The 25,826-nt window shown below is 44.7% G+C and overlaps 1 protein-coding gene across 1 annotated transcript in view; it reads right to left on the reverse strand.

Moving 5' to 3' along the window:
- Positions 1 to 10,323: 10,323 nt before the first annotated feature.
- The window catches only part of LOC142573141 (coactosin-like protein), a 58,416-nt gene continuing 42,913 nt past the window's right edge, over positions 10,324 to 25,826 (reverse strand). Inside the window, exon 4 of the mRNA XM_075682681.1 lies at positions 10,324 to 10,619. Within this exon, the coding sequence (XP_075538796.1) occupies positions 10,512 to 10,619 (108 nt within the window). The 3' untranslated portion in view covers positions 10,324 to 10,511. The remainder of the gene's footprint in view (positions 10,620 to 25,826) is intronic.

Genomic DNA, 25,826 nt, shown 5'->3' on the forward strand with positions numbered 1-25,826 from the left:
AGGAAAGGCAGGGAGGTCAACCAGAAGAGCATCTGGGGGTGGGGGAAAGGGGAATAGAGAGAGGAAAAGGGTAGAAAGTGAGCACTGAGTGCGTGTGGGCGGGACACTATGCACAGGGACACTATAAACGGTCTCGTAAGCCGGTGCACTTCAAGTATTGCACTAATGCACGATTCGCTTTTCGTGCCAGTGACGGGTGTGGCCACGGTCCGAGTATCTTTGACGGTTTAAAGGGAAGCTGAAAGGTTTTCCAGAAAAAATGAGTGAACATCTGTACATAATGGTTTTCAACCCTCCGAATTCGAATATCGTATCGAAATTGAGCGAAAGAAAGCGCAAATATATTTTATTTCGACGAAAAGTGCAGCAGCGGACACGCCCAGCTCGCGCGTCTCGTTTCCGCCTGTGATTGGTCGGTGCGCCTCGTGACGTCAACTCTGCCGCTGCCGACCGCTGCCGCTACACATGAAGCGCGGTGCCAGGTAGTGTGGTGCTGTTTTTCTGAGACGGTAATGGAAAATTTAGAGAGACTGCGTTTTTCTGAGGAGTTCGGCGTTACTCCCACATGTACGAGCCGATTGCGAAGAGCCGGCCTCTCGAAGAAGCAAACGATGCTGGTGCGAGCAGTGCTTTCGACGCGAACGAAAGCAAAGTCTTGGGATCTCCTCGTGTATGCTCTTTGGTGAGTATGTTTTTTGCAAAGCGATCTAGTGATCTCGCCGATTTTTCGCCGATCTAGTGAGCTCGTTTCCGGTCAAACAACTGTAGTGTTGTGTTCCTGCATGCCTCCTCGTGGAACGTAAGCGGGGATGCGATCGTCGGCATTTGTGCGCTGTCCAAAGCTGTCGGCAATCTACAAAGACGGTTTAAACGCGTGAAAAGCCTCCCGTTTCACGCAGTACGTGTAGTGACCTTCATCTGTTGACTTCCACTCACGTTGACTACCACTCACGTTAATTACCACTCACGTTGACTACCACGCACGTTGACTACCACTCTACATACACGCAGACGCACCAACAAAGGAATGCAGGGTCGATCGAAGCAGATTACGATGGCACGCACGCAGAAACAAGCGCGGTCAGGCACGGTCGCGGACGCTGCGAAGGAACGAAGCAGAGTTGACGTCACAACACCGCGGTTTCCGGTCTCCGCTCCGCTCGCTCACTCAAAGGGGGGCGGAGCTACAGCGCAATTTCAACCGACGATTACGTCGCTCCTAATTGAAAAAAACCCCCAAATTTTACCTACATGGTTTATAAGGTTCCCGCATCCGTATATGAGCGTCTTATTGAATTCGACAGACTCTTCAGCTTTGTCCAGTCGGTGTAAAGCCCGTAACGTGATGTTAAAAAAACAACAAACAAACACATGACAGCGTTTGTTTCAGCCACCTGCATGGATGCGTCATTAGAAGATGGTCGCAGACTGTGTAGAACATAACATGTTTTGTAAGGCTAACGCCTTGCCAAATATTAATATATTAGTCCCTCACTAGCCCTCAGTCTGAACGGGTGAAGTACACACACGTGTAAGACAGCTTGCAGGTGCAAGTATAAATGGAATTACAAATCTGTTTTCAATGCATTACGCACTGTGGGGCCCTTCGACAACAAATCACAGTATGCCTGCGTGGCTCCGGTCCCACTGTGTTTAATCTCGTGCGTGATAACACCAGAGATACATCGGTTCGCGTCACGTAAAGGTAAGAATGCTGTAAAACCCTATAACTTACCGGCCCAAGCTGTTTGCGAAATCAGGGACTCCGGGCATACTTGCGGCTCCTAACCTGGCGGATTTCGCTCTTGTGTCTAAGGCTCACTTCTGCAGCTTTTAGATGTGCACTTTACCGCTATATTAAAGTCCGGAATGAATACGTGCATTGGTACGCCAGCACAATCGCGACGCAGCTGAAGCAGCGCGAAGACAAAAAGAGCGAAGGAAAGGCAGTAAGGTTAACCAGATGGACTATGGACGGGGGAGGGGGCATGAGGGACTGAAAGAAAAGGAGAAGAAAAAGGAGGAGAGCGTTCATGCGCACAGTTGTAGACTCAGGGTGTCTATAAGCGTCTTTTCAGGTCTGTTGATTTTAGAAAAGTCATTAGAACGCGCTTAGCTTCTGGGTTGGTGATGGATGAAGCCAAGCACCTAAGACCTTTGCCTCTGTAAAGGGTCGATCGTCCAGTTGGCTGAGCGCGCTGGCGTTGCAGTGCCAGGGGACAGTGCTCGATAGTCTCCTCACAAGTGCAGTGGTTGCATATAGTGGAGTCAGCCATTCAAACAAGGAAGGAGTATACGAATTTGTGAAGGCTATACCCAGTCGTAAGCGGCGCAGCAGTGTAATGTCACACTGGGAGCTCTTTGATCTTAATTGCAGCTGCAGTGATGAATCATGCGTGTACAAGCGATGGTTGGGATACGCTGGAGTATTGCAAAGAGCCAGCGTGATGTAGCGAGCAATTCGTTGAAGTTCCGTGGGTGCGTCCGTTCTTGATAGTAATTGTATGCGCATGGTCTCTGCGTTATCATGCGCTGATCTTGCAGCTTCACCAGCAAGATGGTTGACAAAACTGTCCCAGTGACCACTAGAAATGTCCCACTGGGTAATGATATCAAGTCCTTTCCAACAAAGCGACGGTATATTTCTATTATATTTGAGTCATTGGTCCAAAATACAGTCGCCATCCCCGGTATCACGGATCATGACTGCGTTGTGGCCACTTGCTCTAACACCTGAGAACAGCCCACAAACACCCTAGGGAGGTGTTTCTTTATGACCGATGTGACTATGAGTCATTATCACGTGATAGTTCTCGTTCTTACCCAGATTTTTGTGAAGTCACTCAGTCACAGAACGTACATAAAGCTTGGATTATTTTCAGAGATAAACTAATGGCTATAATAGAACAACACATCCCTTCAAAACGCTTAACAAGTAAACGCTAGAATGACAAACCCTGGGTAAATAAAGAAATTCGAGCACAAATAAACAAGAAATACCACCTGTATGCTACATATTTAGGAAATCACAAGCAGTGTGTTCTCCAAGAAATGCGCCGTACAAGCCACAAAATTACAAACAAAATTAAATTCAAGACTAAAAGAAAGCCTTAAAGAATTTTGGAAATTTGTTAAATTAACAGCAAACAAATGACCACAGACCCTCATCTATTAGTCGATGATAAAATGCTGTCTGATGACTATGAGAAGGCTTGCTCTCTTAATTCCTATTTTAAATCTGTGTTTTCTTCCTCATACACATGTCCACTCTCTGAAATGCATGAAATAGCCTACGAGCGTATGCGCATGACTACGGTCACTTATAGCGGTGTTCTGGAGCTTCTTTCTAATCTAATAAACACATCTGCTGGGGGTCCTGACGCTATCTCGTCCCTAGTAATCATAGCTTGCCCTGAAGAAATTGCTTATTTTTTAGTTGTTTTGTTTAATAAATCATTACATAGCTGTTCAATTCCAGCACAATGGAAAGTATCTCATGTAGTGCCAATTCATAAAGGTGGTCTCAAAAATACACAACAGAACTATAGGCTCCTCTCTAACATGCGTGGGCTGTAAAATAATGGAACCCATAATCTACAGTGCAGTGATGAAACACCTTCAAAGCAATAGTTTCTTTTCAGATTCCCAACAGATTCAGGCCTGGCTTGTCATGCACAACTCAAATGGTAGAATTCTTTCATGATCTTTCGACTTAGGTTGCCAGGTCGACGGTGTATATTTGGACTTCCAAAAGGCCTTTGATACCGTTCCTCATGGCTTGCTGTTACATAGATTATCATGTCTTTGCATTCATCCTGCTATTGTCAATTGGATGAGAAATGATGTGACTGGGTGAATGCAGCATGTCTTGATCAACGAAGCTAAATCAACTAGCGCCACGGTAACTTCTGGCGTGCCCCACGGGTCTGTTTGGGAGCCGTTGTTATTTTAGTTTATATAAATGATATTGCGCAAGGACTTCAGTGCAAAGTGCGATTATATACAGACAACTTTATAATTTATAGATATATACAAAATGATCATGGGGTTAGCTGCCTACAGAGTGATATAAACATAATTCTAGGTTGGTGCTCGAAGTTTGGCATGTTCCTAAACAGCGCAAAATGTCAAGTCTTGTCTTTCACCCATAAACGCCTCCCTTTGAGATCCGTTTATAATTTGGATGGACTGCCTCTTCAATGGGTTGAACGTTATAAATATCTTCGGGTTTACTCTTCAGAAAGTTTTGCCTAGAATAGACATATTGGATGTCTCACCTTAACGTCATCAAGAATGCTCAACCTTATTAGTCCAAAAACAAGAAAGGGGCTGACAGATGGAATAGCACACTGTGGTATAAAGTTCGTAAACAGGGATAAGGTGCCTCAGAAAGGCTGGCCAACGTTTCGATTGGAGGACCTATCTTCGTCAAAGGAGATAGGTCCTCCTATCGAAACGTTGGCCAGCCTTTCTTAGGCACCTTATCCCTGTTTACGAACCTTATTAGAAGTAATTTCCAGAAAGCCCCCAAAAGGGTAAAATAAAAAAGGGGGTTTTACGTGACAAAACCACGATTTGATTTTGGGGCAAGCCGTAGTGGGGGACTCCGGAATAATTTGGACACGGGTGCTTTCGCCCCATCGAAATGCGGCCGCCGTGGCAAAGATTCGATCCCGCGACCTCGTGCTTAGCAGCCCAACACCATAGCCACTGAGAAACCACGGCGACCCGCCATGGTTGCTCAGTGGCTATGGTGTTGGGCTGCTGAGCACGAGGTCGCGGGATCAAATCCCGGCCACGGCGGCCGCATTTCGATGGAGGCGAAAACACCCGTGTATTTAGATTTAGGTGCATGTTAAAGAACCCCAGGTGGTCTAAATGTTCGGAGTCCTCCACTACGGCTTGCCTCATAATCAGAAAGTGGTTTTGGCACGTAAAACCCCACAATTTAATTTTTTTAAAGAAATGACGGCGTACTCGGCGCGCAAGCGTACTCGAGTACTGTGCGAACATTTGTGTTGTAAAGCTGCTATTTTACGCTTTACAACACAAATGTTCGCACAGTACTCGAGTACGCTTGCGCGGCTCGGGACCCTCAAACCTCTTATCTTATAGAAAAACTTGAACGCATTCAAAACCGCGCTGCCAGGTTTGCTTCTGGAAATTACAACTTCCACAGGAGTGTTATTTTATTTATTTACGTTAATTAAAGAAAACCTTGACTTGCAAACACTAGCAAAACGCCGCTTAGCAACGTAATTGGAACTTTTTTTCTGAATTTGCTCTGGTCTCAGAGGAATAAACAAGAACTTGTACACTTTTCCGCCCCATTTCATTTCTTTGCGGTGGGATCATGAGCTTCAAGTTCTTGAAACGCGCTGTCGCATGTTTTCCGCAATTAATTTTTCCAGCTCTCTTCAACGGACTAGAATAAGCTTCTTAACTTCCTAAGAGTGTTGATCAATGTAAAACATGCTTTGAGTTTCAGTTGTTTTTATCGCCTAACCTGTCGTAAGCGCATATCATTGCGCTTCGTGCGATAAACTATCCTTTCCTTTTCTATGATGCGAATGCGCCTGTCAGCTTGTTGCGGAGCTTTTTCTTCTCTCGTCTTTCCTTTTTTATGTTTCGTTTGTATACCTTGCTGTCTGCTTTTTTGAATCAGCTCAGTTTTTGCTTACGTTTTTCTTTTCGTTACAAATATCACCCCCCTGCAATAATGCCCTTGTGGCCCTCCAGGTACTTGTCTAAATAAATCTAAATAATATTTGAGATCAACTGCTCATAATTCCAATGACGCAGTGCCGCCTGCAGGCTTTTAAGGGATGCCATAGAATCACGGAACACTCCTCATTTAGGTGGCGACATTTGTTCTATAAGTTTAACCGCCGAACGAAGCGCGGCAACTTCTGATCCCGTGGGCATCCGCCGGGGTGGTGTGGCTTTAGCACTGCGCTGCTAAGCACGAGGTCGCGGGATTGAATCCCGGCCGCGGCAGCCGCATTTCGGTGGGGGTGAAATGCAAAAAACACCGGTGTACCGTGCATTGGGTGTACGTTGAAGAACCCCAGGTGGTCAAAATTAATCCCAAGTCCTTCACTACGGCGTGTCTCATGATCATATCATTGTTTTGGCGCGTAGAACCCCAAAATTTAGTTTCTTTTATTGCGATAGCAATTATATGGACACTCCAGGCGCATTTCTGCCGTCGCCGTCGCCGTGAGTTTCCGTATGAGTGAAAGCATGTGAGGGTGAGCCGGCGAACGCGGTTCCATCTCGCATGTGCGAGCGAGGAACGCAGCCCGGATGCGTGCCCTCTCCTGTGGCGCGCTAGGCAGGGGGGTGAGGCGAGGAAGGAGGGGCGTTATTTTTCGGCGGCTGCTACAGTGCCTCGTTGTCCTCCTCGCCCGCCGCTCCGTACAGAGTGGAGACAACCGCGGCGCCTTCTGCGGCGTTGGCCACGCGAATCGCGGACGCCGTAGTAGACGCTTTGACGGACGCCGTAGGGGACGCATTGCCGGCGCTCGTGTCTTGAGAGCGGTCTGCGAAGTTGCTAAAGTGCACGCCCGCGCGGGCCTCATCTTCAAAGCGATCTGCGACGTTTGCAGAGTGCGCGTAGGGCCGGTCGCTTCGTATGCGCTGTGCTTTCGACGCTTCGTTCGCGCTGAAGCGAGACATGCATAGAGGTCAATTCGCTTGCTGCGGCCGCTAGTCCTCACTCCAGAATTTTCACAGCGAGTTTCCGCGCTCATCTATAGCGAGATGTGGTCATGTGTACCTGTGCGCGCGTGACACCGTGCTGGTTAAGTTAAAACACGTTGAAGGGCTAGTTGGTTTGAATCCATGATAGAATGTGTAAGCGCGACTGAACAAGGACGTAGAAAGAAGCAGACACACAAAGACAGCGCTGTCTCTGTGTGTCTATTTCTTTTTACGTCTTTGTTGAGTCACGCTTACACATTCTATCATTGTTAATTTAGTCACTAAGGGATTGTTTACAAGTTTATACCGCCGATAAAACTACTATTCGTACTTCGTACAGCTATCTACTAATCTGCTATCGCAATCGATGCTTCGCCTTTCAGGCGGAATTGCGATTTTTTTTCCGTGGATACATCATAATATGCGAGGATGTTCACGAAAGGGCGCGCGAAATTGAAGGGTTTTACATTAAACTATCTTTCGCTCCATAACTTCGCGGGTAAGAGTGAAAATCGTCGTCAAAAAAAAAAAAACCTTTTCATTTTCCGTATATGAATTCGTATGAACCGGTTCAAACCGGTTCGAACCATTTTTGCTCTGGAGCTGAACCTCAACCGAATTAACCGGAAGATATACATAAGGCTGAACCAGACCAAACCCGAAAACCTTCCGGTACGACACCCTACTTGCAAACTGAATAGTGCAGCAAGGAATGAGCGTCTGCTACAAATGATTAATCCTTTTTGACAAATACGCACGCAGCAAAAGGGAGGGTATTTTCTTTTCACTATCGCAATAATCGTTGTCGTTGTAGCACCCGCCGTGGTTGCTTAGTGGCTATGGTGTTGCGCTGTAAGCACGAGGTCGCGGGATCGAATCCCGGCCACGGCGGCCGCATTTCGATGGGGGCGAAAACACCCGTGTACTTAGATTTAGGTACACGTTAAAGAACCCCAGGTGGTCGAAATTTCTGTAGTCCCTCACTACGGCGTGCCTCATAATCAGAAAGTGGTTGTGGCACGTAAAACCCCATTTTTTTTTCTCACTGTAGCACCGACTTTGGTCGCATACTACGTCGTGGGAACCGAATATGGCAGCCGTGGGTGCTATTTTTTCGTCCGAAAGCGCGCTGCGAGCGACAACCGTACGATGGAAGGCTATTTAGCCCGTTACAAATGTTTATTAAGGTGCCCTGACAGAACATGCTCATGCCATATATAGAGTAACTGATATAGCCGCAGCTGGAGACATTTGCGTTCGCGCACCATGAATCATTTGGCGCTGTACCATGTCGTCCACTACAGAGAGCTTGCACGACGCCTGCACTTCCAAAGTAGCGAGTGCAGGAGAACCGTGAACTTATGCTGAACTGGCCTTGCAGCGAATCAAACCGAAGAGCGCGGTGCAGGCGGCATGCGTTGCACTTCGAGGACCATGGGTGTGCTACATGGGTGTGCTACGCACGCACGCACGCACGCACGCACGCACGCACGCGCGCGCGCGCGCGCGCGTGTATACGTGCGTGTGGGTGGGTGTGCGTGCATGTTCTAGTTGAACTCAACGTCAGTCCTCTCATCTTGGCGCAATACTTCCTACACCCGAAGACAAATTTATCCGGGCCTCAACTGAAAAGAAAAAAAAAGACTGTTAGAGGTCTCGGCATAAGAATGCATCACGAAACTGAAAGGCGTCACGCGGTTATCGCGTGCACACGCTGGTTATTTTTGTCCCCAAGTATCCAGCAGGGCGTCCATACCGAAAAATAAATAATAAGAGCCCGAGGACACCTAAGCACTTCTTATGAGTTATTGCGAAAGCATTAATCGACCATTGAACAACGCTGAGCGGTCCTTCGAGTTATGAACTCCTCGCGGGCAAGCGAGCGCGTTGAGGCGCTCGGCCGGCTTGGCGCGTTTTGATTTGCCCTTATCGATGCGCAATTAGAACGGATGCGAGAGCTTGTGCGGACAAGGAATGTGCGGGTAACACAGGCTTCCGAGAGCGAGGGCGACGTGTCGTCGCGATGCCCCCTCCCTTCGGGCAACACCTGACGCGGTATGGCGGCAGCAGGTGTTGCCCTTTCGCCCGCTCTGCTCCGTCGAGGCGCGCTTGCGACGTGGCGGCAATTCCACGCCAATGCCAGTGGGAATTCAGTTGTTGTTTTTTGCTTGTCCAGACGACAGACGCTGTCTTTTTTGCTCAATGGGCCATCTGATGCTTTCGCATCAATAATAAAAATAAACAGGAACGGTTTTGTTCGGTTCTGGTCTATCGTGCTGTGGTGGTTCAGCTGCCGTCCAGTTAGATAATGTAACTATGCTCCGCGAAGCGGTTTGGGGCACTCATCACAGATTGAATCGTTATCTCAAACCGCAAAACAACTTTTAGAGACTCGGACGCGCTCACTTCTTTGTAAAACTGTATCTGCAAAAACCATCGCGCATTATTTCTTATCGGCTAAAAGAACTGTTATGAATCAATGTATTCCTTATCACCTAATGCGATAGCATTTGGGGGATTCTATCAATTGATGATCTCTCACCAGACATTCGCTTCGAGGCAGGCGGACGAGCTAGGCGGACAAAACGTTGAACGTCGTGGTTTGCGCTTGCATCTATACGAAGGCACTTATGTCCATGAGGTTGCGGTGAACTTGAGTAGTGTATGACAGGCGTTCAGCTAGAGCAGCAAGGCCTTGGAGGTTGAGTAATCTTGTCACGTGTGCTTCAGTTCAGTGACATTGATGCGGCAAATTAGCGGCAACAAAAAGACCATGCACGCAGGAAGGGAAGGCAAGGACAAGTGCCCGTCTTTGTCTTTTCTTCCCGTGTGCTTTATCTTTTTGTTGCGGTAACTTTCCTGAGTAGCAATGCAAGACCAACTGGCCCAACAATTAATTATGCCACTGAGATGCGAGTGCTGAAAATGGCATCGCCTTTGCCCGTGCCAAAGCCTTGTTTCTTTAGGTGCTCTTTCTCTATAAGCTGGTTTTGTTTGAGGAGGCGTTTCCGGAACAAAAGCCGAGCAGTGTTGTTAATTACGCTTTCGTTTAACCGAACTAAGTCCTGACAAAGCCCAACAGGAGTGTTCGGTGATAAGTACGATTTTTTTTGGGTGGTCAGCGCCTCATATTTACAAACCCATTTAATGAGATTTAAGGCGAGATAACGAAGGGCACTATGTATAGACTTTGTCGGTGTACAATAACCTGAAGGATTCTTAATCGGAGCACGGCGCACGCCTTCCTTTTTTATTCATCAATAATTTGTTTCGTGTTTAAAATTTTGATACTTGGACGATCTTTCGCCCGCGTACGCAATGGCTAGAACGACACTCCGACTTTGGTCGCTTCGTTTCAGACAACTTGATGAGAAAGGATGTGGGGCCTCGAGAAGCTGAAGATACTGCGCAAAACAGCATCCTTGTTCCCCATTGTTTCTTTTGTGAACGAGCGGGACCTGCAATCTTCAGCTTGCAATATTTTTAGTATTATGTTGCGAGTGAGTATTGCTGATTCCTTTTTTTTCCCTTTTTTTTTGTCTTTATGCACATGCAGTAGGCTCAGTATTCTACAAATCGGAAGCGTTTCCTTTCGCCGGAGAAGAGGAAAAAAATCATAGGTTCAGTTTATTCTGTTTATTCCTCCTCTCGGCAAGCGTTCCTGCGGTGTCTCTTTTTTGTGGGAAGAATTTTTCTTCAGGTTAGTTCTTCAGTTTTCTCCTGTTGAGAGCTGTGAAACTGTGGAGCAGCCCATCTTCTTGAGACAGTTGTTCTTGGCAACTTGGAGAAAACGGTGGGGCGAGCATCGTCTAAGACGCCGTGCCGTAGTCAGTTCCGCCGGCCTTGCTCACTGTGTTTTTGATGTGATCCTCGGTGAGCTCTCCGGGGTCCTCGACCTGGAGCTCAACGGCGAAGTTCTGGAGTGAGAACGAAAGAGACGAACATGTTACTGGGTAAGTGGCCGGACACTGAGCTCTTGCGAATGAAGCCCGCTTAACACAGACGTGCACATTACAGGGGCAACCGCTCAGTATATACTAGCAGCAATAATACGTAGTAATAATAATAATAATAATAATAATAATAATAATAATAATAATAATAATAATAATAATAATAATAATAATAATAATAATAATAATAATAATAATAATAATAATAATAATAATGTTGATAAACGTCATTGCCAAGCTCTCAATAATAGACGATACACAGTCGCTTAATTCGGCCCTTGCTAAAGAAACCCTGAAGTAGTTGCTAACATAATCTTAGTAATTGACTCGCATACGTTTCTAGGTGCTTAGTAGGGCGCAAATTTATAACTCGATAAGATTAATTAAAGTAACTACGTCGGCATGCTAGTTGCATAAACGAGGACAAACATGGCGGCAGCTAGTAGCGTGTGCTAGTGCTTGTACACAGCTGCGTCCGTTTTTGTTAGAGGGATGATCCAAAGGTTGTCGCAATTCTGCTGCTCTGCCTCGACGGGGTGCATTACGCTGCTGCGCCGCCAGAGAGCGCCTCTAGTACGAATAATGCAGTTTTGTTGATGAAGGTAGCGACACTCAATCACGTCGTGTGGTTTTATATTGTTATTTTGACGCTACTTCGCATTGGCCGTCAGGCGTATTGAAAGAACGATGAATAGATCTGAAGTCTTTTTTTTCGACTGCGAAAGAGAGTAGAGAGCTGCCGACTGCTCCAACAAGCACTTGGAGATAGCCAAAGTTGCAACTTGTTCAGTCTTAGCAGAATGTATGCGGATGATAAACGCTCTAAACACTCTTTAATCGGGATTACTGATGCTAGCGTCACAATAAATCGCCAAACACTCATGAACATCGCCGACATTCCTTGATCTTTCGGAAGCTTTTGACTCAGCATATGGGACCTGCTGCGGAACTCTAACGGAGGAGTTAAAATATGTGCCACATTGAAGCGAGCTTTGCGCCCTGTCTTCTCACGACTGAAGAAAAAAAAGAACATTGTGTGCATGTGTGCACGAATTAAATGATCAAAGCAGCGTACGCACACATTCACACATAAAATGGCATGCTCAAACACACATGTTCGCACGAAAACACGAGCGACATGCACAATTAAACAAATTCGCACACAGCCTATTATAGGCAACGCGAAATTCCACAACCATAGCATTACAAATGCACATAATGTGAACCAATATTAGCTGTTATCTTTGCCAACAAATGTTTCAAGGTTAGCTGGTAAAATATGGGGGCGGCCGCTTTTTATCATGGAGGTTAATTAAAATTTACATAATGGGGTTTTACGTGCCAAAACCACGATCTGATTATGAGGCACGCCGTAGTGGGGGGCTCCGCAAATTTGGACCAGCTGGAGTTCTTTAACGTGCACCTAAATCTAAGTGTTTTCGTCCCCATCGAAATGTGGCCGCCGCGGCCGGGATTAGATCCCGCGACCTAGCGCTTAGCAGCCCAACACCATAGTCACAAAGCAACCGCGGCGGATTTTTACCGTGGAGATGACGTTTCCCCTGGCGATAAAGAGAAATCTACGTGACCTAAGTTTTCTTCACGCCATGGCAAATCTGTGATGATGATGATCGTTAATGGCATCCCCTTTAAATTGGAGTCCTACAAATAATCACCTAGCCTGCGTGAGCTAATTCCGTGTTACCGTGTCTTAATCTAGAATTCTACCTGTGCCTGCTTTATCTTGTAAAATTACCTCATATCTGTGACAGTCCTGTCCTGATCTCCATTCTGCTTTTTTTTTTCACAATTACTCATATCGTCTCTTACTGATATCTACCTATGACCAGTTAACGCTCCCATCAGCTTCGAACTACAGCGCTTCTGGAAAGTGGACAACCCCAACGATTCTGGCTGCAATCTCTGGATTTTTCTGCAACAGGCACATGTTTCATCCCGTTGCAAAATTTGCTCCTGTATGTTCTCGTCCTCAGGCAGCCAGCTCAGGACTCACTAAGCAAGGCGCTACCTTTTGTGTTGTACAAGTCTTCTTTCGCGATTTCTTGTTTGCTATCTTTGTAAAACTCCATGGCCTTTTTTGTTTCCATTCCTTGGAACGAATTTACGGTCTCGGTATCTCTCACTTTCTTTTTGATAACTCCGGCTTGCCTACTTGTACTTCCAATTGCGCTCCACTTGGTTGCCAACTTTCTTGACTGCTTCCTCCATTCCGTGTCCACGTTTTTGAAGTGCACGTATTTGTACATTTTAGCCGCCCCCTTCTTGTCATACATATTCCTTAGTTTTTTTTTCCCTCAGAACCAATATTGATCTGCGCTTCTGTGACTTCAAAAGAGGCTCACCAATTACGCCCTGCACTGATTCATTTGCGGTTATACCGCGGCCACCTAGTGCCAATTGGCAGACCGCCTTTTGGTTATCTCCTAACCCTGGCAAGAACTTTGATGTCATGTGACAGAACGGGCGTTTAAGTTAGCACCTTCACCATTGCCGCTTTCCGATGGCTCGTGCCACGTCATAATTATTGTAGTCCCAAAGGGCTTTATGTTTTTTTTTTTATGGCGTTCCACTTCACCTTCATCCTCAGCTGTTTTTGCTGGGTGTTTTAGAAGTCTTCTTACATTGCTTGACTGCGATTATGACTTTCTGTTGAATTGGTGCCAATTGGTCACACATTTCTTCATGAAAGGTCGCAATTCCCAATTTCTACGTGCTAAAATTAATGCCGAGATATGTCGCCTCATTATCGTACATACTCGCAAACACCTGTAAATCCCCTGGATTGTCCCCTAGTAGCACTGTCTTTCGCATACACTAGCCCAGGAACCACCTAGTTGCTAAGAAATAAAAAAAATAATAATTCTGGGGTTTTACTTGCCAAAGAACCTTCTGTTGTACCAGATGGCCGTTATGTGCGTAAGATTTTCAAAATCCAATTTACTACTTTCCAGTCATGTGTCTATTCCATTAACGTAAAACGTGAGCTACAATGGAGGTAGGAAGCATCCTTGTTTTAGCGCTGGGGCCATTTCTGCCATTTCTGTGCATCGATCTTCTGCCTTTCCGAGCGATTTGTACTCGGAGTTCTCTATGTATTTCCCTGAGCAGCTCAACGAAATCGGAATCTATATACTCCTGCTTGAGGATATTCCATAGCAACTCCCTCTCTACGTTATCGCAAGCTTCCGTAATATCTAGAAACAGCATCCATAATGGTCTACTTTGAGCCAATGAAACCTTTATATACTAAGTTCCTCGTATTACAGGTAACCTCTAAAGGCGGAGAAGCGTTCCACTCTCCGTTGAGGTATACGGCTGCATGATTCCGAAAACTTTCGGATCACCCCTCGTAACACGATCGCCGAATAACACGTGAACCGACCAAACAAAACATACTGAATACGTCTGCATCGCGAGGAGGCGAAAGTTTAGGGCGGTGGACTGTTGGGCTCGTTGGTAATGCATGTTGAATATTGCTCTGAGCGAAAAAAAAACGTAGGAAAAAAGACGTGGTACGTATCACTTTTTGTGGCCGTCACCTCAAGAACTCCACCTGAAACAGTGGGCGCACACGTGTTTCGCAGAGACTATTGTGTACTGTATCTTTCGAACACATTGTGTACCATTACGCATTCCGAAAAGCAGCACGGAATTGTTAACTCAACATAACTAAATAAATGATACGTCATAACAATAACGCCTCACGATCACCGTCGAACAGAATAATAAGCCACGGATCGGACCGCATATATACGTAAGTTTGCTAATTCAGCATCAACATTGCTACTAAATGCCTATTAAGTCAGTAACGGATGGAAATAGTTAGCAGATGAAGCAGTTAATAACTTTTTATGACGTTTTATGCTAACTACGTAGGTCACGCACTCAATTCCAGGCCGCAGCGGTGTTTTCTCAAACCGTTCACGGTATAGCGTTACTGCGTAAGGTAGGTGAGACCAGCTGTATACACTTTATACGTACAGTGTGCCGCGTATATGCATTAAGCGTTTGCCAGGGGCGCTAATTTTAACGCTTTACAAAAACGTTCGAAGTATACAACACCTCGCAAGCAGATGAGCAGGCCAGAGAAGTGCTATTCCGGCCGATCCCTTCTTTCTGCTCATTGAAACCTCTCTCTCGCATGCTGGTATCTTGGCATGACCGGAATGCCGTCAAGCGAATGATGGAGCTTGCTCTCGAATGCTTCTCTTGACGAAAAAAGCCGAGCTGCAGCTCACAGGCCCAGACCAGAAATGTGAGCGCAGTGCGGCCGCTTGCGGTTTATGCTTTGTGCTTGGAGCACTTGGAGCATGCGAACTGCCTTATCACGAGCCCTGGCAGCACCGTGGTCCCTTCGCGGGATGTTGCCCATCGCTTGCCGGCTACTATGACACGAGTAGTAATACGATATTGTATTGAACATTTGCTTGCTGCAGCAGGTGCAACTAAAAACTCTAAATAGAAAGTGTCAGGAGGATCTAATATAACGTCTGAATTTTCTGAGAAGAAACAGTGCAATGCATGGGACGACAATAGCGCAGATAAAGGGGCAGAATATGTTGCCCCAAAACTGAAAAAAAAAAAACTTCGGCAGCGTGTGACACTTCTGTAATACATGAAGGCGAGGGCCTGCTGCACACTTGGTAATGCGTCGTCTCGCATCGTCGCGTTGCTGCTTTCGCAGTTCGGCTTCTTCGGCTCGTTTTCGACGCTTAGCTGTGGCTTCGCGCGCTCTTATAGCGGTGTCAGGCTCGCGCCAACGACGTTTCTCTTGGACTTTACGTTGCATCCTCTCAGCATTGGATTGAAACGTACGCTGTTGTATGGGTGGTTTCAATGAATGTATGCACTGTTTGCTTCACTTTGCTGAGCGTTTGTAGCTTCAGCCTTACGGGGATATAAGCCATTGTATTTTTTGCTTGCTTAGGGGGGTATGAGCCATTGCTGCTGCTGATATTTTTTGTACCATTGGAGTTTACGACGTTTTACTTTTTTTTTTTTTCAGGGCCGTCAGGGGTATGAATCACTTAAGGCTTTCGCCTCAGAAAAGAGAAACGCTCGCGCACACAAATTTAATGAGCACCTAGAGGAGGCAGGATTAGTCGCCGTTCGAGAGCTGGCCGTGATATGGACTATACTACGTGCGTCTATCATCTCAGAAGTCATTAAGACATTACCGCAGTAAAATTTTTAGTGCGGATTCGGCAACTAGAACTACGCTTTGCCAAACGATTATTTTTCTTTCCTTCCTTTTTTCGTTTATCTAATTCGACCAGTTCAAAGTATTGGAATAGACTAACTTCTTCACTGCGAGCACGCTGGCAAAAATACTATTTTCTAGTTATTATTCTTATCCTCATATTATTCTTTGAGCTGATTTGATACGGAGGTCGAGCCAACGCTCTTATTCGGGACTTCACAGACAGAGCTCGCGGAAGAATATAAGGTTGCATCATCATCACCACCACCACCACCACCACCACCACCACCACCACCACCACCACCACCACCACCACCACCATCATCATCATCATCATCATCACCATCACCACCACCACCACCACCACCACCACCACCACCACCACCATCATCACCATCATCATCATCATCATCATCATCGTCGCAATCCATCATCATCATGATTCATAATCCCAGCCACGCACTTCCGTAGATCGGCTCGCCGATCCACGAGCAACAAAACAAGCGCTCTCATTCTCGGCCGTGCTAGCAGCAGCCGCTGCTCCGCTTGCAGCGTCGCCGTGGGCTCTTCCTTCAAAGGACGGCGGCACGTCTCTTCGGCCGCCGTCAGGTCGTCTTTACAAGGTCTACGATAATAATGATTATATACAACTACAAAGATGAAGACCATAAACAGCGCTTACAATATGGCATTATGACGTACAGCCTTTGTGAATAATGAGATTAATAGCCTTACCGAGGGTCGATGAAGGCTTTATCGAGCTTTAAGTGTTCGTCATATTTTCATCGGCGGTCGTTTTATACTGTACGGCTGGTAGACCGCGCGCCAGGATCAGAAGACTTTGATTATTTCACGCTTTCTTATTTCACGAATATTTCACGCTTTTTGATTTTTTCAGTTATCGAAAACTCGCGAAAGTAATGAAAATGCGGCAGCAAGTGTTTGCGCCCGTGCTGAATATTTTTCAGTCATCTTGTCTGCAGTCGTATTACGCAGTGTGGCTCAATCGATCTCTCGCAAAGATTTGTGACACGACCCATCCGCCAGTGTCGCCCAGCACCGACAGCCGTCGTCTGGCGAACTCCGCGCCTACGTGCTTGACGCTAACGAATTTTGCGCGTTTTTCACGATGGCTCGCTTCAGCTTGACGCCTTTGACGACAAGGAGCTGCGGTGCCCTCTGGCGGAGAACGCGTCACGTTCATCACCGCGCACCGCTGAGTGGATTAGCGCACTGGGAGAGAGAGAGAGCTGGCCGCACCACGTTCTGACAGTGCGGCGAAATCACCTCGCAAAGCTTTTACAAAAATAATACGGTAGGTGTGTGAAGGACCGCTGGCGGGCTTTGCTACGGCATGAGTTGCTTGATAGGCGTAACGCAGGTAGCCACAGTGCACACCTAGGTTGAAATAAATAAATAAATAAATAAATAAATAAATAAATAGTAATAATAATAATAATAATAATAATAATAATAATAATAATAGCAGCGAGATATTCAATTCTTGAGAGCACGCAAGACGTACAGGCGATAGTTGAACGCTATACCAACGTTTTCTTTGATAAATTCGTTTACACAAGCACATCACAACGCGTTTACGTTAATCGCAATGTGCACATGTTGGCACCATGGACACCATATTATGTCTAGAGACAGCTCATTCACTGACATTCCGTCTGACACACGCTTCAGGTCAATTATTCACTACGCGAGGGATTATCTTGCGGCGCGCTTAGAAAAAATCTACATTTTCAATTACAAAAGGACTTCTTCTTGGGCAAGTTGGTGCTTTGGTTTCCTAGGTATACTTGATTGTGGCGCGAAATACGCTTAATGAAAAGGGATAGAAATAAAATAAAGACAGTAAAGCGCCCCATTTGGCGCTTCACTGTCTCCTTTTTTCTGTCCCATTTCACGAAATGTATTTCAAGTATACATTTTCAGTGTCGTGCATAGCGGCCCAGTGCTTGCAACGCCAGAACGTCATTGTCCTTGAAGCACGCGCAAAGCGGCGGGCTCAAATATGAAGCACGCGCAAGTGACGGCGCTGTTCCTTTTTTTAAGGTATAGCATTCCGGTGGATACTAGGGCATTGTAACATTCCTGGCAACTCAGCAGCCGATGAAGCAGCTGGACAAGCACACCTAAAAGAAAATGTGGTTCCGTTCCCAATATCAAAGAATGAATTACGCTGTATTATAAGGACAACGTTTTTCAAAATGTGTAGGAACACGTGGTTTGACCAGAATTCTAAGAGCTCGGATTTGTATCATATTGATCCGTTTACTGAATTCAAATTTTCATTGTCACTAGACAGAAATATGGAAACCCTTATTCACCGATTAAGGCTGGGCACTGCCTACACAAAACATTTCTTACACAGAATTGGCCGTGCGGAAGCCCCCGAATTTGAATGGGGATTTGTAGACGAAGATATACATCACCTCCTCCTAGATTGCACACATCACGACACACCAAGACGCCGACTTAGTTGAACCCTAGTTACATTAGACCGCAGACTTTTCAGTTTAAAGAAACTTTTTGGTCCTTGGCCAACAAAGTCCTTGCAGAAGAGCGCTTTAAAAGCACTAAAGACTTTTCTTGACGAGAGCGGCATTGTGGGCCGTTATGAACGCTTTTATTATTCCTTTCATTTCAATGTCACTGTATATATGTATGTGTTTGTGGATTATGCTATGTTGACTGTTCTGCTGTGACTATATGTGATGCGTGTACCACCCGCTGACTAGACACTGCATTATTAGGCGAAAGTATCATTTGTATTTTTGAGAGTCTTTTTCTACAGAACTGTAGAGCCATTTAACTTGTATATTGTATGTACCATGTGTTTCTTACGTCATAGTGTTACTGTCAAAACGTTGTTTGACAAGTACTGGTGTTTCTATGAAAAGGTTATTTGATATGTGATCCTGTACCCTGTATTTTGGAAGCTAAACCCGTTCAAGAGCTAAGGAGTAGCCGGCGCCTTAAATTGTGTGTCAACATCTCCTTATATCATATCAATAAAGAAAAGGTGCATTTCAGGAAGAGGCAGAAATTACATACATTGAGATCGGAATGCCTATGTGTCTATATAAAAATATTTACTAATTAACTTGGTAATTATTCACTTTAGAGCACATGTTGCCATCGTGAAATTGAGGCTTGGCTGCAGGGAAGTCGTGTTTGTTTATCCAGAAATCGCAAGACCATCAGGCGTAAAGCAGTGACTGACGTCACTGCTGCTCACCATTAATTTGCTATTGAAACTTAGGTGCTACATTAAATAATTGAAAAATAGCAATCTTCCTAATTAGCCGCCTGGATATTGCGACTGTGCAAGCAGTACCCGCTTCTTCAGGTATCTGAACGAACCGAATTGCGTTACATACTCCATCCGATTAAAATAAATTGCTGTAGCAAAACAACAACAACATAAAAAAATTATGGTAGAACCCTAAGTAAGCCAATGCATTACAAACAACAATATATATTCTTTCGGTCCATGCAAATATTCGAAATTTTGAAAGCAAATCGAATAGTTCTTGTTATTCGATTCATATTCGATTCGAGCACTAACTATTCGAAACTGTCGAATATTCGTTTCTGTTCGAATAACAACACTAGTTGGAGTCTCGAGGGCGAGATCGATGATAATGAGGACTGTTGCAACTGATAACTAACTCATAGGCTTATCTACCGGGGGGGGGGAGAGATTGCCCCCCTCAATGTCAAACGTGGAGGGGCAGCAACGTATGCCGTTTGCATCACCCCCCGCACACACACACTTTTGAAAACGGGCACTTTCGGCGGCATGCTGGAAAGTTCAACAAAGCTAAATTTTCGTTCTTAATAGAGTGGCCACGTAAGCAATGCTTTTGGGCAGCGAGTGTTGTCCTTCGTGCCTCCTCGGGGCGCGCAGTAGCGGAAGGCGCGCGGGCATACACGCTCGCGTTGCGTAGAAGGCCTGGCGCTGGGAAGTTCCCGCCTTAACAAGTATGAGCTTGCGCTACTTGCGTCATGACCACTATGTCCCTATTTGAAAACACAATCTTCTTGCTGTATTTAACCTGCGGGCGAGGGGGAGGTCCGGATAAGGTATTACAATTAGCCGCGCCCGACGACTGGTGTGCCTTACGGCATGAAGTCGTTGGATTATCAAATGCTGGGACTATTTAATTTCCGTCCAGAAATAGCCTACATTGCGTTGCAGTCTCAGTGTCTTCCCACCATCAAACGTATAAGCAAACTTCTTACAGGTGTAATTGTCGAATTTCATTGTGTAATCATGACTTATCGTGGATATGCTCGTGAAAATGACCTGCGTCGAACATGCAGAGTCTAGTCAAGCTGTCTGTTCAGTTATTTCCCCCTACCTCCCCCGTCACGTTGATGGAAACAAAGATTACTACTACTACTATTATTATTATTATTATTATTATTATTATTATTATTATTATTATTATTATTATTATTATTATTATTTAGATCTTTGCTTGGTCGTGCTGGCGTGCCCTAGGTTGTTCTGCCCGGCTCTACATGACCTGTCGCTGCATTTAAAACAAATATTGCTTTTGGCTGGGGACGTCCAGATAAACCCTGGTCCTGACGCGGCACAGCCAACCAAGAAATTACAACAAATTGCTGACGATATTTAACATAATAAAGAAAACCGTTTAAATTCTATCGATGCCAAACTTGAAAAATCAACGTTTCTAGAAAGCAAGATCTCGTCCTGCGTTAGCCAGGTCGCACACTTACAGCATGTAGTATGTTCACTGGAAGTCAAGATAGACGACCTAGAAAACAGAGCAAGACGATCCAACCTAATTGTTTACGGCATCCCACAGGAAGCTAGTGAGAACGACCATCTCACTTGAAGGAATTCTTGCTGACAGAATCGTCGAGAGCATTCTAAAGCTTCAACCAATAAATATAGAGCGAATCCGCATACTTGGATGGCCAGTAGCTGGGAAAACTAGGCCCATTATAATGAAATTACTCGAATCCTGCAATGAAGGGAATGCCTTAAAAAACTGTTACAAACTAAAAGGGACGAACTTCTCGATTGGAGAGGATTTTTCAGCCCGTGTGCGCGGCATCAGACAAAAGCTCTGGGACTTCGCGAAAACATACAAAAACTTTGAAGCTAAAGTCTCTCTTACGTTCGATAAACTTCGCATAAATGGTGACACTTACCGATGGGACGCTCAAAGCAACAAGGTAACCCTTACTGAAAACCCATTTGACTTGTCTAGTTCTAAAAAAAAAACAACTATAATATAGACAGACGCGCATTAGCCCCGCCTTCCGCAACGGAACGAGAAATAAGCTCTGCCAGCCTAAATTCACGTAGCATACTACCAAAATGAACTTTGCTAGAATCCCTACTTCTCAGCATCGAATCTCACTTCGTAGGAGTCACCGAAACATGGCAAATAACTGATGTTGATGATGACGACTGGTGGGCGCTGTGTACTGTTTTTCTTCCCTCTGTAGCCGCCCATGTACGCTTTTAACTATTTATGGTGTTAAAAATTTCGAAATAACGTCACCAAATTATGCTATGAAACGTAAAGACAGAATATTTCTTGGCGGTGGCGTAGCGATTATTATAAACAAGGACATTCCTTTTACTATACTGCCTAACATAGAAGGCGTGGAAGCCATTTTATGCAGACTGCTTTTCAGCTCTCACCCAATTGTTGTCGGCTGCGTGTATTGTAGCCCTTCTTCCGAAATCGTATACGCATGCGATTGAAATATGCATACGTGCTCAAACACATTTTTGGAGCTAAGCTAGACCTAGTTGGCGCCTTCAACCTAACAAGCATGTGCTGGCACACTTGAGAAAGTAGAGGCGCATGTTCCGATATGCTTATAGACATGATGTTCGCATTTAACTTCTGTCAAATTGTAAACGAACCTACAGGTGTCGAAGGAAGCAGTTCTAACATCCTTGACTTGATATTTTTGAGTGGCCACTTTTCGGTAGATAAAGCTAAGGTGGCACTGATCGATGACATGTCGGACCATAAAATAAGCCTATGCTCTCTCCCTATTCAAGACACTAATTTACCACCAAAACTAATCAATACTTTTCTAGATTTCAACAGAGCTGACGACAACAGCATAGTAAACTATCTCTTTCATGAACTAAGCGCCTTTGAAACGACTAGCCAGCGTTCCCAGTGGGGACGTAGGAGTACTCCGGCAAAGGTTTAAATCTATTATTTTCTACTGTGTTGACCGCTATGTGCCCACACGAACAAAGGAAAGAAACACACGCAATCCTTGGATTGCACGTGACATCTTCCACGCGAAACGGAGGGCCAGAAGGCTGAAAAAAAAAACTTTGAAAAAAAAAATGCTCAGGCAAACTTAAAGCAAAAACTCACTCTAACCATAATCACTATGAAAGCTAAAATAAAATCAGCTAAATACAATTACTTTCAAATCACTCTTGGTGACTACTAAAGTCCTCTTCTCATAAATTCTGGGACCACCTGTTGCCAAAATCTAACCCCAGTACCGCAATTACGCCGGAAGAAATAAGCCAGAGCTAACAACTTAAATGAGTACTTTCACTCTATTTTTGAATTGAATTATGGGGTTTTAGTTGCCAAAACCACTTCCTGATTATGAGGCACGCCGTAGTGGAGGACTCCGGAAATTTTGACCACCTGGGGTTCTTTAACGTGCACTTAAATCTAAGTACACGGGTATTTTCGCCCCCATCGAAATGCGGCCGCCGCGGCCGGGATTCGATCCCGCGACCTCGTGCTCAGCAGCCCAACACCATAGCCACTGAGCAACCACGGGGGGTTTTCACTCTATTTTTACAGTAGGCGATGATAACCTGCCGCACTTTAAATCTTCCTCTAACATATTGCTTGGACCTCTTATTGTAACACGGGCCGGTGTGCTAAACCTACTACTGAATTTGGACAATAATAAAGGTTTAGGACCAGACAAAATTGCAAACGCTTTTCTTAAAAGGTATGCTGAGATACTATCTTCTTATTTAACCTTAATCTATGACAAATATTTATCTACGTGTACTTTACTGAATGACTGGAAGACTGCTAAAATTATCCCAGTACACAAGTCAAGAAACAAAAATGAGCCTTCTAACTTTCGGCCAATCTCTCACACAAGCACCGTGTGTAAACTATCTGCGCACATCACCTTTAAACACATAAACACTTACCTCGAGCAAAACCCCATTTTATCCACGGTTCAGCATGGTTTTCGTCAAGGTTCATCCACAGTCACTCAACTAAACGAATTAATACGTGATACCTCCAGTGGCATAGACAACCAAAACCAAACAGATCTTCCTCGATTTTTCAAAACGATGAGCAAAACGAGAACAAGGTGAAAGCAAGAGCCAATGTTTCGACGAGCGGACTTGTCTTCTTCAAGACGGCATATGCTTTCCTCGCCACAGTATATATAGGTGGGGTTTTTCAAAAGCATTCGATCGCGTTTAACGTTAGAAACTAATGTTAAAATTTGAGCACACTTTCGGGAAGGGGCCTATTAGCGAATGGATAAAGGACAACTTAAATAACCGGACACAATTTGTGCAGATCAACCAGTCGAATTCTGTCCTAACTCAGGTTACCTCTAGTGTGCCTCAAGGCAGTGTTCTAACACCTGCACTATTTTTAGTTTACATTGACGACTTGCCCACTGACATTCACGTCAACATAAGACTTTTCGCTGAGGATTGCATACTGTATGAAGCAATTACTTCGTCATATAATCATGTAATTCTAAACAATGCACTGAAATTAGTCTCTGCGTGGCGTACGCAGCGGCAAATTACTCTCAATGTAAAAAAATGTGTTCTTTTTGCGAATAACTAGAAAACACCATGTACAGGAGTTCACTTGCACCATAAACGATGACCCCATAACAACAGTCACAGAGCACAAGTATCTCGGTCTAACACGAACGTCTGACCTGAGATGGAATTCCCATGTTAATCATATTACTTCAAAGGCCCTAAGTCGACTTTTCTTTCTTAAGCGGGGCCTACGCCAAGCTCCACGCGCAACTAAATTACTAGCTTATAATGGACTCGTGAAATCAACCCTAGAATACGCTATCTCAGCTTGGTTTCCGTCGACTAACAAATTAATTAACATGCTGATGGGAGTACAAAGAAAAGCAATCAGATTCATCTTCAATAAATATCGACTTAGAGATTCTCCAAGCGCCCTAGTAAAAACTGCCGGAATAATCACAATGCAAAATCGAGCCACACCCGCACGGTTGAAATTACTGCACCAGTTAATTTATAAGAAGTAAACGTTAATAGCTACCATCATAAACACCAGAATAACACGACTTAAGCATTCGTACATCCCACAGGAATATAGTTTTCAAACTGATTGTTTTAAACACTTGTTTTTCTCCCCGAAAACTAAAGGAGGCAGCTTCATTATGTTTGGCGACTAAGGGTAACGTAATGGGTGATGTGTGGGTAAAGTTAGAAATAGATGGGTAATAAGGGCTTTCGCAATAAATTACATATGCAAGCACTCTAGAGTATTATGCTCGTTTCTAACGAGCAGGAAAGAATTGAGCCCGCTCCCCTGGCAGACCTATAAAAGCCACCAAGACCAAATTTAGCGAAATTAGGGTACGCTATGAGAACTTTGTGCGAAGTTATATTCGGTTGGATCAAACACCACCTTTGCTAAAAATTTCTTATTCAAGTGCTAAAGCGTGTGATATGGCGCTATCAGCTATGCTTCCAAGTGTGCCGACATAGCTGTAAGTTACAACAGGTTTAAATTTTGTGGAAAGGGAAGGGGCGTCATGGTAAGTGAAATGTGCAACAAAATTTTTACATTCCTGGTTCAGTTAAAAGCGTTGCAAGTAATTATTGAGCCGTCATCGTTTTCCCCATAATCTCATGCTTTATAAGACGTTCCTGCTTGATTTCAGCGATGTCCTCGGTGAACTAAACAAGGGACTTCGCTTGTATTTGGCGAAAATAAAGGTTGTGTTGTGGGCAATATGTAGGGAAATTTTGCAGACAAGGGACTAATTATGGCATTTGCAGTAAATTGCGCGTGCAAGTGATTCGGATCTTTATGAGTGTGTTTTACGAGCAAAACACAATGCATTTCGCTGCCTTGGGAGAACTGTACATTCTGTATACATTCTCAGCTAATTGAATTTTTGGAGAACAATTCTTTTTTTAATAATTCTCAACATGGGATTTAGGAAAATGCTTTCGTGTGAGACCCAACTACTAACGTTTACTAATGATCTACTTATAGCTACTGACCTCGATTTCGCAAAGACATTTGACTCAGTACCTCATGACTTATTCCTTTTTAAGCTTAGTAAACTTAATATCGGCACTAGCGTATTTAACTGGATTAAAGATTTTCTTTCAAACCGTACTCAGTATGTAACTGCTAACGATTCTTCTTCTCTTTCTTCTGTTACGTCCGGCGTACCACAGGGGTCTGTACTGGGCCCTTTGTTGTTTCTTGTATATATAAATGATCTTCCTGACAGTATTGTTTTTTCATCAATTAAGTTTTTTGCAGATGACTGTGTAATTTACAACAAAATACCAAATTTATCTGATTCACTAAATATCCAAAAAGATCTCGATCAATTATCTCTATGGTGTGACAAATGGCTTATGCAATTAAACGTTAATAAATGTAAAACCAGGAGAATAACCCGGCGCCCTCACAGTACAAACCACAGTTATTACCTTAAAGGAGCCCCCTTGAATCCCGTTAACTCCTAAAAATACCTTGGCAATTGGCATTAATATTACTGACGACCTATCCTGGAGGAGGAGGAGGAGGAAGTAAACTTTATTGCCCTAGAAAGAGTAATTCAGCGGTCGGGTCGGATGTCTTCATCTTCTATTGGTTGATGCCGATCTCCGGCCTGCATGGTTGGCGCCCCTATTC

The sequence above is a fragment of the Dermacentor variabilis genome, chromosome 1 (genome assembly GCF_050947875.1).
Source record: "Dermacentor variabilis isolate Ectoservices chromosome 1, ASM5094787v1, whole genome shotgun sequence".
In the NCBI taxonomy this organism is placed as follows: Eukaryota; Metazoa; Arthropoda; class Arachnida; order Ixodida; family Ixodidae; genus Dermacentor; species Dermacentor variabilis.